A 19,932-nucleotide genomic window follows, 5' to 3' on the forward strand; every position below is an offset into this window, starting at 1 on the left:
TATCGAGTGTAGAATGAGCCTCCACATGCTGGGAGTCTTTGCGGTGTCATGCACAGCGAGCCACGTGATAAGATGCGCAGATTGTCTCAGAAGCGGAGGTAACTGACACTTGTCCTCTGCCACTCGGATTTAGTTAAGTAACTGCACCACCACGAGGACCTACTAAGTAGTGGGAATTGGCATTCCAAATTGGGGCGAAAAGGGGATAATTAATTTTTTCTGAATGTCATTGAAAAGTCATTGCTCTGTTTTTTTAAGCATTATGTAAATCCGAATGTATCAATTTGCTCAATAAATGGCATAAGTTTGAGGCAGGACTATCTGTTTGCTGATCAATAGCAGACAGAGGGAGTGTTTGGGAAAGTTATACATCACTTTTATTGATACTAAAACCAGGCTTAATTGTATTTATGTAAAAAAAAATCTTATTTTTTCCTTTTAATTTTGACTTTTTAGTTACTCCCTGTGCTTTGCTTGGTTATGTTGTGTGTTTGTAGATGTTGGTTGCAAAGTATGCTGCACCCCTCAAGGGCAAGCTGGAACTGCAGGAAGTTCATGTTTATTTCAGTAGCACACAGATTTTACATTGGCCATTACACCATCTTACAAAAGGCAGCCTGTATTTCCTTTCCCTATAATGCAATATGCAAGTTGCCAATATTAGCATTTGTACAAACATTGCTGACAGCGTACTTCACCTTAATGTTGTGCATTGTTTGACCTCTCAAATGAAATTTGGCTCTTAGTAAATGTCTTTAAAGAGCTGCATATCCTTCAGACAAACTGCCTAAAAACATCATCTTAGCAGATGAAACCAAGTGAATGCATGAGCATCTACAGAATGATTTAGCCTACGAAAATCTCTGTGGTCAGTTATATTTGCATACTCCGGTTTTCTGAGTGACTCCTACAAGTTGAATCAGGCCATTACATATGGGCTCAACATTAAGGATGGCCCTCTGTCCTGGGGCAGTGTGAGAAAGTTTGGGGTCAGTTGACGGAACTGTCACTTAGCCTATCAGACCAGTGCTGTGTTGTAACAACATCTTACATATGATAATCTTGTACATAAGTTGTTATGCCTTGCAAACTTAAATATTTGGATTTCTGTGGTGTATTGAACATTGTTGTTATTAATTCTGTGAAAGCATCAGTAAGAATGAATTGGATTATTCAGTTATGTATTTATTTTCTAGCAAAAGTGCGTTTATAAAATATAGTTGTCATAGAGTTGTGATATTCTAGCTATTATTACAAATTGAATTTTTTAAGAAAACTTCCATAGTTCATCCAAAAAGGTTTTGTCACCAAGAGATGGAAAACAATTGCTACTGTCGAGCCCTGCACATGCTTTCTTTGACAGCCATAGAGCTGCTCCTATCTGATTAACAGGAGCAAATCTGAGCCCGACAGCCTTGAACAAATCACCTATCTGTCCAATGTAGCATGCCTGTCTGTCTGCCCACCCCCTCATTTCTCGTCCGCTGCCTCTAGAATATTCTAGCCTGTTACCTCCATACGTCTTAGTGACACGATTCCTCCACCTGATCTCACTCTGATTCCATCAGGGCATGGCGACTCCGGCTCATCTGTCAAAATAAACAAATAGGCGTGAGCACGACAGCTCTCGCGGCAACACGGCTTCACCTGTTACATATGCATGACAAATTTCACATGGCGTGGAAACGTGTCAACAAGCAGGCTGGAGTGAAGGAGACAGGGCAAGTGAGATGGAGATACACAGGTGTCTGATAGCTCATTAATGATGAGACGAGGTGAGAAGTGTGCCATGACCTGTTAAAGCTGGATGGACGGTGCATAGCCAGGCGACAGCTAGCATCTCTCTATTGTCATGAAGGAGAATGCAAATCAGAACTTGATGTACCTCTTCCCCCCTCTTCCAGCTTTGGAACAGACAATGAAATCGCCGTTAAAATGCAATATTTCATATTACGCTGGGGATGAAAATAGAGAATAGGAATAATTCGAAGCTGATTTGCAGTAGAAGAGGACATTTATGGTCCTGCTAAGTGTTTCCTAAAGCTGATTAGCAGTGCTAATCATTAAATAAACTCCAGACTGATTTCAAAGAGGAATATGTAAAACATGCAAAACATTCTTCAATGGTCGAACGAGCACAAAAGTCTCCTAGACTTTTAAGCTGTCATTAATCGCCAGGGACCATCATACATGCTTAAGGTTTCTATCACTCGCTTTTTATTTGGAACCCCTAAAGGGGTCTGTCAAAATAACCCTAAATGGTTCTTTGAGCCAGGTGGAAAGGTTCTATAAAGAACCTTTGAGGGGTTCCAACATGCTACCGTAACATTTGGTTTTTGTTTAGTTTTTAAATGTATTTTTTTTTTATTTCTAGGAGAACATTTAATGGATATGCAAATTTAATTGTTAATATACTATATCGCTAAGAAAGTGAAATAAACATATAAAAGACATTTAAGTATTATAAAGTGAAGAATGTTTTACAGTTTGTATTTACAACAACACAAGCAATAATTAACAAAATTCATAATGCAATAGTTATGAGAATTGACTTGATAAATCCACAGGTTTGTAATAATAAGTTTAAAGTAGTAATTAGTAGTAATATAATTTATATAAAAAGCATAAACATAAAATAATTTAACATTAACTATAAGTTAACATTAAATCCATAAGTAAGATTAATATACAAGTAAACATTTATAAAATCAAACAACCAATCAAAAGCTGTTAAACAATTTTACCAATGGGGCAGCCATTGGGCTGACAAACTGAGTGAGGTCTTTTGGATACAACAAATTAAACAATAGTTCACTTCACTTCAGCCATCTCAATGTCATCAGTTTGATGCCAACTCTCTGCAGGGTCTTTTTTTATTATACATTTTTTAAACTACTTCCCCAATTTGGAATGCCCTAAGTCCTTGTGGTGGCGTAGTGACTCACCTCAATCTGGGTGGCGGAGGACGAATTTCAGTTGCCTCCACGTCTGAAACCATCAATCCACGCTTGTTGAGCGCGTTCACGCCATCACGCCATCCACTGCTGCATCCACGCACAACTCACCATGTGCCCCACCGAGAGCGAACAACATTATAGCAACCATGAGGAGGTTACTCCATGTGACTCTACCCTCACTTGCAACCGGGCCAATTTGGTTGCTTAGGAGACCTGGCTGGAGTCACTCAGCACGCCCTGGGATTCAAACTCGCGAACTCCAGGGGTGGTCAGCGTCTTTACTCGCTGAGCTACCCAGGCCCCCCTCTCTGAGGGTTCTTGACACCGAAAGATCAGCTTGAGAATGGATATGCTGATGCATGTATGTAAAATATTTAATAGACCTGCTGTCATTATGCAAAGTAATTAAAAACAAAGAAATGTGTGCACTTAGGGACAATCCCCCCAGAGCAACCTGGAGTTAAGTGCCTTGCTCAAGGACACAATGGTGGTGGCAGTGGGGATCGAACCAGCGACCTTCTGATTAACTGTTATGTGCTTTAGCCCACTACGCCACCACCACTCTATTAGAATTAGAAATTAGAAATTAGAAATCTAATGAAATCCCAGTAGTTTAAGCTGGTTGGCTTTTAGTAGTGCTCTGGGGAGGAGAGGGCACCATATGGCTCTGCTGGTCTTTAAGGAAGCCACTTCTGGCAAAATCACTGAAGCTCCCCACAGCAAGTTTCACAGCACATCGCACTTCACATCCATGACGGCCGAAGCCCGGGATGAGCATGAAACGTTCTAATGACATCTTCACACATCATGCCCAGATGGTGTTTGTCTAATAAAATCTGATCCAGCCTGGTAAACAGAGCTGGAACGAAACTGGAGCCATTTACTTCTACAATGTACCATGGTTGAACACACCCAGGAAGGTGACAAGCTGGTGGAGTTGCAGAGGATAAGAGGAAAAGATAGAATGTGGTGCTTGTTTTCTAGGATAATTTTTCAACCAGTGTTCTATGTTCTTAAAGGTGAAGTGTGTATTTTCTGTAGCGCAAGCTATAATAAACGGAAATGGTAAAAATTATGGAAAGCTTCCAATCTGAGTTCCCAAACACACTACCTTTTCCACACCTCCAAATTACAACAAAATTGTTTATCACAGGTAGTTTCATCCCAAACTAACGCCAATGGTTGAGCCAGAAGTTGACATGTTGACCCGTTTGTTAACTCCCTTCGTGGGAAGTCAACCTATAAATGGCTTACCTATAGTTGTCTCTGTACATTAAACTGGACTAGGAGAAAGTGTTTTGATATTTTTTCTTTCTTTAATTGTACATTCTCACTGGAGAATACTGTGAGGTCATACAATATACACTGAAGGTAAGATGACAAAACTAGTGTTTTCGAATTAATTGTGTATTTCGATTTTATATTGGATCAAAGGTTGTTTTTTCTTTGGAGTATCATTTCTATACTTAAGTTCAATGACACCACTTTGGAGAGGATTAAATGGGATTTGTTTTATAATGTATTGATGAGTAGACATATTGTTTACAGTATATGATATGAAACTAGAAGTACATTTAACAGTGTTAAATTTTGTTTGTGTATGTACTGTGGTTGATTTCAGTATTTAGGTACAATCATATCGTGCCTCTGTTCGTTTGAGCTTTCTTGGCCTTTATGTAATCCTCATGAAATGAGCACAGATTAATGCTGACATTCTCTTTTTTATCCAGCTCAGTCAAGCTTAACACTTCCTTGAACGCTAACTCTTCCCAAACCCCCCAAACAGGTGCCAACGCTAAACTGCGCTACCAGATTACAGCTGGAAACACCATGGGCGCGTTCGATGTGGAACCAGTGGTTGGTACAATCTTCATTGCCCAGCGACTGGACTATGAGCAGGTGCAGCGCTATGAGTTACGGCTGGTCGCATCAGATGGAAAGTGGGAAAATCAGACAACGATTGTCATTAATGTCATCAACCAGAATGATGAGGCACCTATTTTCACTCAAACAGAGTACCATGCCAGCGTTGCAGAGGAACTTACAGAGCTTCCTGTCTTTGTACTAGAGGTAAGGGGTTAAAACACTCAAGCAGACAAATACAGTGGCTATTTGTAAGTAAAACATTACAAAAAAAGAAGTTAGGTTTAAAATGATTAATGTTTTTCAAAATTAAGAAAAATATTTGTACAATTTCTGGTTGTCAAAATTTTGTGGAATATGTTTAAAGTTAATGTGAGGTGACACTTCTGGACACCTGTGTGAACAGAAGAACTGACCTTGAAAGTAAAGTTTCATGTAAAGGCACGTGCCGTGGGCTTTAAGACTGGGCAAGCATCAAAGATACACATTATTAAATGCTGTGCCCAAAACACATTATATGGGTGAGTGTAATGTCATGGAAATGTTATTGACGTTAATTGTTGCCTTTGAACCAAATTGTTTTAAATTCAGGACAGTAATATAGCTCATGTCACACAAATGAAAGATTTTCATATTGAGCAGAGCATGTTTATGTCATTAAATCATACAATGAAAAATAGGGCCAGAAGAGCTTGTTTTGACATACAAGAAAAAGAAAAGATTGCCAGTTTGTTGTTTCAACATCATAGTCCTCACACATCACTCTTCCTACAGTTCAGAACCACTAGAAAAGACAGCAGTCTTACTAACTAATCTGACCACAAAAGACAACAGTATTAACCTGAATGCACAAGGCAAATGTAATGTAGGCTGTCTACATTCCTTAATATATATTTATATATTTTTTAAACAGACACTGCGCTCTAACGTTAGAACTATAAAACAGAGCATAACACAAGAAGGGCATGATTGTCAGATCAATAATTCATAGCCTATGACCTAGTATCAATAACACAGATTTTTAATAAATACATTAACTTACCTTTACTTGAACACAAAATTCATGCCTCTCCTTGCGTTTGAACATCTTCCTCACTTTGTTGTAAGTCACCTGCTTGTAGAAGTTTCGATTGCCTCTCTTTCTTGATTTTTTTTTTATTGAAATTAATCCACGTTGGTCTTCGATGCTTACTCTGCAGATATAAATTTTAGCACTTAAAAATGCATTAGTTATGTGAACTTGAACGTGTTGACATGACACAAAAATCTAGCCTATCAGATAGCATGACTGAAGGAATGAGTTTCAGATTGGCTTACTCATTTTGGTAAGCATGCGTACCTTGGCCATTTGTAGTAGCGGGAGTGATTCAATTTGAATGAATGTTCAGTGTTGAATGAAAGGACAGTAAACAATGAAATCAGAGAAAGCATAACATAATATGTTTAGTCTTGAAGGTGGTGCCATAGCGAATAAATTATTAACTGTCTGTGCTGCTCAACTGAGATTAAAAATGACGAATTTACATTTATGCCTTAGGCACATGCTTTTATCCAAAGCGACTTACAGAGCCCTGATTACAAGGACACAATTGTGGTGGCTGTGGGGATCGAACTGACAACCTTCTGCTTAACAGTTTAGTGCTTTAGCCCACTACGCCACCACCACTCCAATTTGAACGAAAACAGTAGTTTTCTACTACTTTAACAGTAGTTTATATTAACAATTACATATTTCATAAGTGTCATTTTTCTTTTCAACCTTCTTTTAGGTAAGCACTGCTTACCTTGCTTATATGGACAGCATATCCCTGCTGTTTGCTGTTTACTCGGTGTAGAAATTGAAATTTGAAATAGCTGTTGAAATGTTATCGGATGTATGACAGGTGCTGATGTTTAGAAAACCACAGAAATATTGAAACAACATGGTAATATTCTTGTAGCCAGGCATATAAGCCTTCGCAGATGCTGAGATATAGATCTGATTTTGTGTGTGCCTTTTACCTTATTACATAATTGGTTCCAGTTTTGTTGCATGTTGCCTTAAAGTGAAATGTAATGTGAATTAATGTGCTCTTGAAGTTAAAGCTCAAAACAAAAGAAACCCTATTTGAATTGAATATTTTGACACACCTTGCCACTGCTGTCATTCTCCACTAACGAGTGTCAGTACTGCTGTGTATTGTGCTGTCAGTATATAAAGACTTCAAAGGCTTTGCATAAACATACATGGAAAAAGGTGTGGAGAACTATCTGCATTCCTTTGCTGTGACTATTAACTTTTAATTGGCTCATATGTTCTGTGATCGATGTGCTGAATTCAAATACACATACCCCTTTCTTCCCCATCTGCTGTTCTCTCAGGTATCTGCCACAGATCCAGATCAGGAGGCAGACCAGAGTGCAGTGCGGTATTCTCTACATGGGCAGGGTGCTGGCAGTGAATTTACCATAGATGAGTTTAACGGTAGGATCTACGTCCAGCGACGTTTAGATCGCGAGGTTCGTTCAGCCTGGCAGTTCCTTGTACTGGCTACCGATGAGAATGGGGCTGGTCTTACAGGTTTTGCTGATGTTCTAGTCGATGTGCAGGATATCAATGACAATGCACCTGTCTTCCTGTGTGCAACGGATAACTGCTTTCTGGGTCACGTACCTGAAAACTCCCCAGCAGACACTTCCATAATGGAGATGCGGGCCACTGACATAGACGATCCAAAAGCTGGCAAGAATGCTATCCTGACCTACAAAATTGTGCAGAATGTACGCAATGAGATCAATCTTAATCTTTTCTCCATTAATCCAGCCACTGGCACCATCTATACCGTTCTGCGTTCTTTGGACAGGGAAGTGGTGGACAGATATCTTGTTGTGGTGGAAGCTCGGGATGGAGGAGGACTCTCCGGGACAGGAACAGCCACAATCATGGTTTCCGATGTAAATGATCACCCTCCAGTTTTTACCCAAAGGGTCTACATGACCTCTATGCCAGAAAACTTGAACATCAACAGTGAGGTAGTGGTAGTGGCTGCCACAGATGGAGATGAGGGTGAAAATTCAGTCATGACCTTCAGCATCATTGCTGGAGACGAAGACCGCAAGTTCTTTGTCGAGACGGACAAGGTGAACAGGCGTGGTGTGGTGAGGCTGAAGAAGAAGATTGACTTTGAAAAGCCACATGAGCGAACTTTCAACCTTACTGTCAAAGTAGAAGATGCTGACTTCTATAGCCTGGCTTACTGCATCATCCATGTTGAAGACTCCAATGACCAAGCGCCAGTCTTCTTCCCACAGTTCTACGAAGCTGGTTCCATGTTCGAAGACGTTCCTGTTGGCACTATTGTGGCTCAGGTGACAGCCATAGATCTGGACTCAGGTCAAAATGGGAGGTTCACATATAGTATTGCCCCAGAATCTGACCCCTTTCAGCAATTTATGGTTGACAAGAGTGGTTGGGTTGTAGTGGCTCACTCTCTGGACAGGGAAAAGATGTCCCAGCATAGGCTCATGATCTTGGCCACAGACATGGGCAGTCCTGCACTTACCGGTTCTGCCATTGTTCTAGTGACTGTACAAGATGTCAACGACAACGGACCAGAGTTTGAGGCTCCATATCGGCCCATTGTATGGGAGAATACCATTGCTCCACAAGTCGTTCACATGAATGAAACATCAGTTCTGCTACATGCAATTGATCGAGACACATCATCCAACGGAGGTCCTTTTTCCATCCGCCTGCTGATGTTGACTTCTGATGTTACCAACTTCAACTTGACTGACCTGCAAAACGGCAGTGCCATGATAACCACCCTCCGCACCTTTGACCGGGAACAGCAGAAGCAGTACCTTCTCCCCATCCTGATGATTGACAGTGGCTCTCCATCAATGAGCACAACCAGTACACTCACTGTCATTATCGGAGACAAGAATGACCATCCCCATGCACCTGGACACAGCGAGTTCATAGTGTACAACTTACAGGGTATGTTCCAAAGATATGTTGTTATTCTGCTATGCTACCCCTTGCAAAAAGTACAATTGCAGGATCATGATAGTGGCTTTATCAAATGGTGATACTATGGTACTTTGATGATTGGTACTGAATAATTACCATATTCATGTACCATGATATCAGCCTTTTTCCTCACTCTGGAAGTGTATAGTTCTTGAAGGGGGGGCAGGGGGCAACCAATAATCCTCTCAGCAGACCGAACTGTCCTTTGTAGTCTTCTGATGTCTGATTTCGTAGCTGCACCAAACCAGACAGTTATTGAAGTGCAGAGGACAGTCTCAATGACTGCTGAGTAGAACTGTTTCAGCAGCACTGGTGGCAGGTTGAACTTCCTCAGCTGGCGAAGGTTTCTGACATATACCACGGTAGTACCATTGAATTCTTGAAAGTTCCTTGGAGTACCATGTGAAAAATACCATGGTACATCAAAGTACAAAGGTATGACCATCTGAAACCATCACTGAGCCACAGTACCCCGTAGTATGTTTTTTTTGTAATACTATCATACATGTTGTTACATTTAACAATGTCCAAAACATGGTAGTATCATGTTAGTTACTTATGGTCATGTTCTCCCGTGAGATTATCTATTTATTGTTTAAATCCATCTGTTAGCTTAATACATTGCATATTAAGAAATAAATGTAGTATTACTTGATACTTTTTAGCATTTCCTTTTTTTTTTTTTTTTTGGAAATGCATTAACCCTCTATTAAGAATTTGTTATGTAGCTCAAACATTTAGCAAGGAGCTAAATAGTTTACTTAAATCCCAGGTTTAAGAGCCACATAAACAGGAGCCATTTTAAAAGATGCTGATTTCATGACTAACAGGATTACAGCATTTCGTTTTGCCTTTTGGAGAAATGGCAATGTTGCATGCTAATAGCATCAGATCCCCCCAATTTGCTGTTTAACTGTGTCCATACGTGCCAATAATATGCTCTGCTTTTTGCTTATCTCTTTAAAGATATGTCTCTCCCACCCACTCACTCTCACACACACACACACACATCGCCCCAGGTATCACACAGCCTGGATGGAGGTAGCTTTTCTCTAACCTCATTATGTATTTTCCCCAGGTACACTCCCCACCACGGTACTTGGACAGGTTCAATCCCCTGACCTTGATGATTGGAGTGAAAAGGTGTACAAGTTCGAAGGCAAACCCCCCAGGTGCTTTGATCTTCTATTGAAGTTTGATTCAAACTCAACTGTCAACTGACACTTATAAGACAAGAAAAAAAGAACAAAAGTTAGGCAAAGATAAAGAATGAGTGCATGCGCTGGAGAGCTGCATTTTAGCTCAACGACATCTTGCCTGTCACTTGCTTTTTAATACTTCATCAAAAATTGGATTCAAAATTCATTCTGAAATAAGACAAGGATTCTCTCCTAATAACTGAAAAGAAAAAAATATTTTGGCTAGAAGCTCTCTGTAATCAGCTCCATGAATGTGATGATCTTTGTCAAAAAAAGGCTCTGTGACTTGTGCCAGAGATTACACTTTTAAGAAGAGTGATAACACTAATACTCAACTACGAATGCCAAATTAATCAGTTTAGTCTTAAATTCACTCACAGTCCATTTGAAGTTCCATTCGTGGAACGTGTTGTTGAGGATTTGCCCTCATTAATTTTAATAATTATCACATTAAAACATTAGCAGTTTAGTGCTAGCTAGTGTGATGCATCTCTTGGCACAGAGAATATTGCTTCGATCCAAGCAGTTTTTCATTTGCTTACTTCACAGTTAAGAACCTAATTTGGCACCAGAGCTGAAGGTCACCATCAAAGTGGAACTGTATTCCTGTTGTTTTAATTTAATTTCAGCGATGGCTAATTTGAGTTTAGTGACCCTGGTGCATAATTTCTTAAGTTATTTACATGGCCAACCATGCATCAGAACAAAAGGCATATTATAAGAGCCATAAACAAGTGTTGATTTAATAGAAGTGCTAAATTAACTGAGGTTCTCAGTTTGTGTACTTCATCCCCCTAGTGAAGGAGTGTGTTCATGCATAGACTACTTGCTTTTCACACTTGAAAGTGCTAACACAGGCTTTTTAAGCCCTGGGTTAATGTAATCTTGTTCCACGTTTCGAAGTGTTCATACGTTACCATAGTTTACACTTATCTTTGTCTTGTTTTCAATTAAGTTTCCATTAATTTTAGTTTAAAAAAAGTTAGATTTGATTTAAGAGAATATATCTTGATTTACATAAATTTGTATTACCCCATTGGCAAATACAATATTAAAATAAGGAAATGTAGTGAGATTTATGCCTAAAAGAAACTTAAGATAATTTTCGCATTAGGGAAACTTGGAGAAAGTGTATGCATACAAAGAAAGAGAGTGTGAGAAGGAGAGAGATTGGTGTTGCCAGGTTGTTCCTGGAATCTCTCTTATCCAGAGCAGCAGAGGTGTCCCTGTCATACTCATGACATGAGACAGAGACAGGAGTTGACATAAGTGCTTTCACTGATATACACACTGCCATTAATAATACAGTATGAGGCATTTTACAGCATCCCTTCTGTGCACAGAACAACTGTCCTTTCATGTGTAATGATCTAGGAATTAACCTCAGAATGATTATTGTACAGTTAATGTACAGTCATTTTGCCTCAGCTGTGTCTTAGTATAACGAAATTATAGAGTAAAATTAAATGTAAAAAAAATTTCTGGCTTCATTTTCTCAACCTCATGTTGTTTCAAACGCATATGGCATAGTTTCACTCATTGTTTCAGCAATCTTCTCTTTTCCATGCATTGAAAGTGAATGGGGACAGAAAAATGTGGAGCTCCATAAATGACAAAAAGCACCATAAGTAATCCATACAACATGTGTACTCTATCCCAAGTCTTCTAAAGACATATGAAAGATTTATGTGAGAAAACAGACAAAATTTTTCCAAGACACAAGATCCCATGCAGTTTGGCATCACTGACATCAAACCAAATAGAAGCCAAGATTTCAGTAAATAAAAACTTACATTTAGGTCTTCAGAAGACTATATTGATCAAGTCATATAAACTACTTATTATACTTCTATTGTGTTTTTTTTTTAGCTCAACACCATTCACCTCCATGCACTTTATTTACAATGAAAACAGCAGATTGAACGTTCTGCAAATTATCCTAATGAACATCATGATTTAAAAAAAAATTATTGTCCTTTTGCCCCCTTTCCCGCTGCAATGAACCCACACAGACAGTTCAGCCTTAACCAGAACTCTGGTCAGCTAAGCATCAGAGAGGGGACACAGGCTGGGTTCTACAGTCTGCAAGTGAGGGTGGCAGATAAGAGTTGGCCTGACGTCATCTCCACGGCTGAGGTCACAGTGATGGAGCTGGAGGAACAGGCACTAAGGAATGCAGGGTCTATCAGACTGGCCAGTGAGTGACTCTCCCTTTATAAAAGAAAAAAAAAAAAATTCCCATTGTATGTAGTAAGGCTATATTTTTGTCATTTATCTATTCATTCTTAAAACGCACATTATATTCATCAGTGTTGTTTAATACAATGACAAATTGACGTTTTCTTGATGTTGTTTGAAATATTGTTTTATGTACATGTAAACCTAGTGTAAATTTCACAACTGAAAACTTCCTCTCCAGTCGAAAATGACCACAGAGGGTGTCAAATGGTAATGCAAAAACAAAATTATGACTGTTTTTGTGCAAGAAACCTTGTTTAACATTATTAGTTGACCTCAGGGACAAAAAAAGAAAAAGATAAAAACAATGTATATGATCCTTTTAATAAATAATATTGGATATTGCATTGTGTGATAAGTTCTGGTGGTGTTAAACCCATTTTCTAAGAGTATATTTGTATGTGTTTTTTGTGTTCAGACATGACTGCAAATGAGTTTTTCCGGGCATCTGCGAATGTGGAGAGCCGATACATGCGTCTCCGGCGCTTCTTGTCTGAGCTCTTACAGAAAGACCTGGAGAACGTAGATGTCTTTAGTCTGGCCAATGAAAGCCAGTCAGCTCTGCACCACCTCAGTGTGTGGTTTACTTCTCACGGCTCACCGTACTACAAGCTGGAGAAACTCCACGGCTATGTGGCCATGCATAAAGCCAAGGTGAGAAGGACAAAGAAAATTTTCACGCACACTTTCACACCTATACAAGTCTCCTGTGTTTCTTACATAGACACAGCTATGGAAACTATGGAGCCATTAACGTTACATGCATCTCTCACCTGCACACTGCGAGAGTGTCAATGAATATTTCATTTCCATGTAAGGCATGAGATGATGGGCTGTCACTTTTTGGCCAGGGAGGCAAGCAGGGAGGCTGGGATGGAGAAAAATAAAGAATCCAGCAGTCTATAAATCAGATGTAGGAGTGGGGGTTCTTCACAGCACAGTGTGGTGCTAATGCTTTCACTGGGCTCATGTTGATACACTACACAGCAAGCTGCTCTGACATCTTTAGAGCCGCTGTTGAGGGATGTGATGGACTGCCCTTGAGATTGACCCTGTTATTACAGAAAAAACATAAACACATCCATACTAACACAACAGCAAAATGTTTATAATAAATTAATTGGATTGTATTATTCCAAAGCTGTCAGTGAATAAATGCAAGTATCCAATATTCTATTAATGGCAAATTTGTGATCTAAATAATGATTTCCTATAATTAACATTGCTTACTATTATAACCTGAATAGTTACTGGGAATATAGTGTAAATTAACAATATTGCAAATGGAGTAAGCATGCAATAGTTAAATTAAATAAAATTTATTTGTAACACTGTCACGTTCCTCTGTTGTCTGCCCTGTGTCTCACTTGTCTATTGTTTAAGAACTACACTTCCCAGTATCCACCTGTCATCATCACTGCCATTTTGTTCATTGTTCTCACCTGTGTCCAATTTAGTCATCACTCCCTGTGTATTTAAGCCCTGCTTCTTGTTTTCTCATTGTCTGTAGTTGTATGTTGTCAAGCCTGGAATGTTTCTCCTGCCCAAGTTTACTCGTTTATGTTTGTTTCCCCATCGAGGGTTTTTCCTTTGTGTTTTGCCTGTTTACCTTTTTAATAAAAGTCTGCATTTGGATCCGCGTCTCCTCGCTGCCTCATTCGTTACAAACACCTTATAATACTTATAATAAGTATATTGAAAAATATATTTTTACAGCATTTATTAATCTTTATTAATACTAGTAAAAATTCAAATACAATTGTTCATTCATTGTTAGTTCATAGTGCATTATCTAATGTTAACATTTACAACTTTTGATTTAAAAAATGTATTACTTTGTTGAATGTTGAAATTAACATTAACCAAGATTAATAAATACTGCAAAAGTATTGTCATGGTAAATTCATGTTAACTAATGTTGTAAACTAATGTTAACAAATGTAACCTTATTGTTAAGTGTTAAAAATTTTATTAAAACTATTAGATTAAAACTAATAAATAAAAACAAAACATTTATAAATAAATCTCTTTAAATAAATTGCACTTATGTGATTTTCCCACTTGTTTCTACTCTATCCTACGATTGAAAGGAAAAAGCCCATAAAAATTATTTTTAAAGTAAATATAAGAAAAAAGAAAGTTAACATTAACTGAGATGAATAAATGCTGTAAACATATTGTTCATTGTTGGTACATGCTTACTAATGTTAACAAATAGAACCTTATTGTAAAGTGTTACAGATTAAATTAAATATAAAGTAATAAATAAGAATACAGTCTTTTTAAAATAGAACAAAAGTTGTGCTTATGTGCGTTTCCCAATTGTTACTATCCTCTCATTTAAAGGCAAAAGTTCATAAAAAATATTTTAAAACGGGAACAATTAGCAAATATAAGAAAATGGAATAAATGTTGGTGGTAACATTAATTAAACTAGAGTAATTAAGAAGGATCTCCCTTTTCTATTTCAGTTGGAGTCGGCTCTGGGTGTGACCATTCTACAGGTGGGGGTGGACGAGTGCCCCTATGCAGGCTGTGGTCAGACAGGTGGCTGCTCTAGCAAAGTGACATTCAGTGATACCCCTACAGTACTGAACAATGGAAATGTCTCTCTGGTGTCTGTCTCAGCCAAAGCAAGTGCTCAGTGTGGCTGCCTGGCCAGAGAGAGTGTTCATCTGCACTGCTCTTCATACCCTCAAAACCCCTGCCTGAATGGTGGCACCTGTGTGAATAGTGAATTGGGTTACAGGTAATATGGACTACCATTCAAGGAAAGTCTGCTTTTCTTTGTGTAAGGTAGAACAATGTAGGTTAAGTATGAGATGAGTTTACTTTTGTTTTAGTATTGACCAATCTGCTGTGTTGTAGGTGTAAATGTCCCCCCATGTTTGACGGGCCAGAATGCCAGCAGACCAAACACAGTTTTCTCGGCAATGGTTACGCCTGGTTCCCTCCCATAAAGCCTTGCTTTCAGAGCCACATCTCTCTGGAGTTTATCACAGAGGCAGTCAGTGGCCTGCTATTTTACAATGGTCCAATGGGAACACCTCAGCCAGAAGAAAGAGAGGACTTCATTGCACTGGGTATGTTTCACAAAACACTCTTGCCTTAGAGCATGCACAGCAAAATCTTTGAGTAAAGCCAATTGTACCATTCTCAAATTCAGTTTAAATGCAATAAACACCTTTCATATAGGCCTAAACTACACATTATCGGCTACAATTTTATGCAGAACCTATCTTTTTTGTTACTCTCAAACATACTGCTGATAAAATATTGTAGGCTCACTTAATTATTCAGACATTTCAGTTGAACACATTCCGTGTTTTTAAGGCCACTGGGAGTCTGGGATTTGTATAAGATTGTGGTTTGTGTTGACTCTAAATTATATTCTAAATCTAGAAAGATTTCATTGTAATTATAGATTTATCATAATTTCTGCCTGAAAACGTTCATCTGCATGTTTTGTGTACAAATGTGTGCATACTTAAGGTACAGTTGAAATCCTATTAAACTTCAACATCTGAAACATCTTTACATTTATTTCCCCTACCAATTAACTGTGTGACTAAAATCATTCAATGGCAGCAAACATGACTGCAGTGAGCCGTTAATAATAGATGCTTTTAAATGTATTTTGTCAGCAGTGGTGCGAGTGGGGTTTGGGTCAGCATTGATCTTGACACCAGGTCACCAGTGAAGGTCACGCATTCAGATTCTGTGCCACTTGTCCAATACTGTATTGTACAACTGGTTATATGATTTCAGGGAACAAGCCTCCAGTGGCCTTGCATAAGCTTACATCATCAGTTACATGTTTATATTGAACTGGGGCCAAAACCCTCAACTGCAGTGACAGCAATTTGAAACTGACCACAAATTGATTATGAATCAGCATTTTATACTGCTGAGGTCAAAACCAATTTGAGCACACATAGAACACCTTTTAATTCTCAAGTCACATGTGTGTGGTCAGTGTGTATAATACATTTAGTATATATAATAATTATGCTTGCCTTAGTTATGTCTGTACATTCAACTGGGAAAGGAGAAAGTATTTTAACATTAAAAAAAGAACACAAATACAAATACAAGCCCTAAAAATTGGATATAACAAGATAATTCACTGTGTTTACACAGAGCTGATGTCCATATATTGTGCTGTGCTATGTACTTAACTGTGTACTTAATTAGACATCTGTTTCTTAGTGATTAACAGTGATTATACCTGTTGGCACCTACGTCAATATTCTGTACCTCTTCTTGTCTAATAAATTCCATTATTCTGTCTCTCTCATTCTTTCATTAGAACTGAAAAATGGAGTTCCTTTACTAAGTGTGAATCATGGCTCAGGGACTCTGACACTGCAGCTGCCTGCACGAGCCACTGTCACAGACCGTCGCTGGCATCACCTCGACATCATTAGTGATGGCAAGGTACAGTCAAGATAGGAAATGGTAGAGAAAGTCTTAACCTCCTGAGTACTCATTCCATTTCACTTTTTGATTTGTAATTAGTAGCACCTAATAAACATGCAAAAAAAAAAAAAAATTCTAAAAATCTTTATGTGGAGAGCGGGACTAAGTTGAGAAATTTTAAATAATACCAAGCTATAGAAAGTCAGATTTTTTTTTTATCAAATTGTTTATAAGGTTTCTAGGAGTGTTGACTATCATATTTTTGGAATCAGAAATTAGCATAATTAATTGTGATTCAAAGTAATGGCCCGCATCATCCAATCACTGCCAACTATGTTAAAATCAAATTACACATTATACATTCTAATCTATGTACTGATTACCATTGTCCCATTTCTGCCAAGCATGTTGAGTGGTCCAAACATCATTTTCAGCCTGAAACTGAACTTTTGATGGGAAGTTTGGATCAAAATAGTTTGAAATGTACCTTATGTTCATCCTAACTACATAAAAAGCCTCTGAAAGCAAATTTTTCAGCTTTTGTATGAACCCACTGATTCTTAATGTGATAATGCAAAGCAAATAGAGGATTTCTATGGAACATTTTTGAAAAAAGTACACATTATTGTGCATTGTCTTTAGCAGCATGGCTTTTCACTCAAATTTTTAAAATGGCAAGTTGGATTAACTTAATTATGCTTCTTACCAGATGTAGTTTTGTTGGGGTTTCTCCCAAACACAACTCCACTGTGATCAGCGCCATGTTGTTTGGTCAAATGATTCCATGTTTCAAAAGTTGATTTGAGTATTGACTAACACAAATCTGTCGTAGTACGCATGCATCAAACGAGTTCACACGTGCTTACGGTCAATGAAATATACTTTGATAAGCTAGAATGCTTGACTGTGTGTGAAACAAAGGCAGGTGAAAAAACAAAGTGTACTCTAGGCTTTAATGCTGAAGTATACTTCGGTTTTCCGTGTGCCATTGCATCTCACGCACAGTGAAAGTGAAGTAATTTTCATCATTAGCACAGTTTATGCAGACTATCTGCATGCACCCCTAGGTTTTCTAGCCTTGCGTACCTGTGTGCCTCATCTGCGCATGCGCCTGACTGTACTAAAGAGTATCATAAAGAAGTTGGAGTGTGCATGTGACGAATTACAAAGTGTATACTTTGAAAGGCTAGAACGCCCGACCATGTCCGAGACGTAACGGCACACAAAAAAATGAAGAATACCCTAGCATTTAGAGTGCACACAACCTGTTTAACCTGGATTAAACATTGGGCAGTTGCTATTCCCTTAGGAACTTTTGTTTGACTTTATAATTTCACATCTTCATCTCAGTTTCGCTTAGATATGAAGCTGTCACACCATCCAAATAATGTTATACCCCTGAGGGTCTCAGGGGTTAATCAGATTGTGATCTTTATTGCCTTCTGGGATTTGGGTCTAAAATATTCAATTTTAAAACGTGACCTCTCCTGCACTTAGATGTGGTGTAACACTTTTGCCTTGAAGAAGAATCATTGGAATGTGTGCGGGTGGGTGTTTTGTGTAGACAGTACAGATGATTCTGGACCACTGTTCTGGGGCCGTGGTGAACGAGGTGGAAGGTCTGGGAGTGGAGATGTTTGAGACAGATCAGTCAATGTGCAAAGTCTCTGGAGAGACTCCAGGCAGTGAGAGGTAAAATACATGATATATGTACATTGTTTCTTTATATACCTATATATTCTGAGAAATACCCTGCTGAAAAGATCTGCTTAAGCCAGCATGAAGTTGTGTATGCTGGTTTGGTACTGGCTTGTCTGGTCAACCAAAATGAAAACCTGCTCTTTTCCTAGTTATGAAAGTGTATGATGACCAGTCATTGATGTCACTGATGTCAAACCTGATGTGATGCTTCTTGGGGTGTGCTTTAATTTGTGCAAGCACCAATAAGATTGTTGAGCCATGTCAGAGTTTAAGGTTTTTAGTGAATATCAATGTAAATGTTCCTTTTATGGTACTTTTTGGAGCTTGACTGCCTCTGGTCACTGTCTACTTTCATTTTATGGAAAAGAGCAGCATGAACATTCTTCAATATTTTCTTTCTGAAAATAATCTAAAGGAAAGAAAAGAGGAGGACATTTATGCAACATATGTATTCTTCTCCCCAGGTTTTTGGATGTCTACCAGCCTCTCCAGCTGGGCGGTGTTAAAGAGACACACTCATTCCACAGGTCACACCTACATTACAAGGGCTATGTGGGATGCATAAGAAACCTGGTGGTGGACAGCCAGGTAAATGCAATCTGAGGAGCTGTTCACACAGAAAGTGATCTTACGTTAAAAAAAGGTAGAGCGCTGAGGAGTGAAGCAAATCGCAGGTGTCTCGAGATGTGTTTTTAATCCCTTAAACTCTGGGGATTTTTGGGGTTGCCGCCTGCATTAACTCACCATTCAAATTTAAAAACACTCAAATTTAAAAACTCACCATTCACACATACTGTGGATTAATTGCAAAAACTTGGTCTCATTTTTCAGAATCACTTGGAACCCCCAAAAAACTAACTCAAAGTATTCATAAAACATATTGTATGTTTATAATCTTATGATAAACTTATTTTTTTTTATTATTATTTGTTAACATGTAATGCTGGTACTGATCACTCTACCTTACTTTGAAAAGTGTTATTTCATTCCACTAGATGGCAGCAAGCATTAGAAAAAATATGTTGTTTTTTTTTTTTTTTTAAACTGCCAAAGGTAAAGATATAAAGTTTTAGCAGTGATCAGTGCATATAAGAGATGTTTGTATTTGATGACTTATAGAAATCAAATTTCACTTTCTGATTTTCTTGAAAATCTTTCGAACTCTGGTATTAGGGCAAGGAAATAAACTATACAGTCACATTCCTGAGAATGAGAGCTTTCATTTGATATATGACTTGTAAATTTATGTGCTATGTGAAAGACTTTTAGAAATTTTGAAATTTGCAACGGTAATGTTTTTATGCCTTATTTTGTTATCTTATGTAACATAAATGGAGAACTGATGGTTGTCTCTGAAAAGAGACTCTGAAAAGATTCTAAGCGTTCAAATGATACCTCATATGCTGGACTTATGTATACGGGGACTTTAACATTTTTAAGCATAAACTTTTTTCACGATATAGCACCCCCTTTGGAGAGTTAGCGTCTTAAAGATGCTGTGCTCATGTGTGAGATACATCGCAAAGTTTAAAGATGTCAGACA

The 19,932-nt window shown here is 38.3% G+C and overlaps 1 protein-coding gene across 1 annotated transcript in view; it reads left to right on the forward strand.

The window, feature by feature from the left end:
- Window positions 1-19,932, forward strand: part of si:dkey-22o22.2 (neural-cadherin) — a 216,671-nt gene that overhangs the window by 183,074 nt on the left and 13,665 nt on the right. The window contains exons 17-26 of the mRNA XM_052143327.1: window positions 4,744-5,027; window positions 7,182-8,799; window positions 9,911-10,004; window positions 12,044-12,228; window positions 12,688-12,923; window positions 14,741-15,018; window positions 15,138-15,352; window positions 16,579-16,706; window positions 18,253-18,380; window positions 18,854-18,977. Coding sequence (XP_051999287.1) covers window positions 4,744-5,027; window positions 7,182-8,799; window positions 9,911-10,004; window positions 12,044-12,228; window positions 12,688-12,923; window positions 14,741-15,018; window positions 15,138-15,352; window positions 16,579-16,706; window positions 18,253-18,380; window positions 18,854-18,977 — 3,290 coding nt within the window. The remainder of the gene's footprint in view (window positions 1-4,743; window positions 5,028-7,181; window positions 8,800-9,910; window positions 10,005-12,043; window positions 12,229-12,687; window positions 12,924-14,740; window positions 15,019-15,137; window positions 15,353-16,578; window positions 16,707-18,252; window positions 18,381-18,853; window positions 18,978-19,932) is intronic.

The sequence above is a fragment of the Xyrauchen texanus genome, chromosome 15 (assembly GCF_025860055.1).
Source record: "Xyrauchen texanus isolate HMW12.3.18 chromosome 15, RBS_HiC_50CHRs, whole genome shotgun sequence".
In the NCBI taxonomy this organism is placed as follows: domain Eukaryota; kingdom Metazoa; phylum Chordata; class Actinopteri; order Cypriniformes; family Catostomidae; genus Xyrauchen; species Xyrauchen texanus.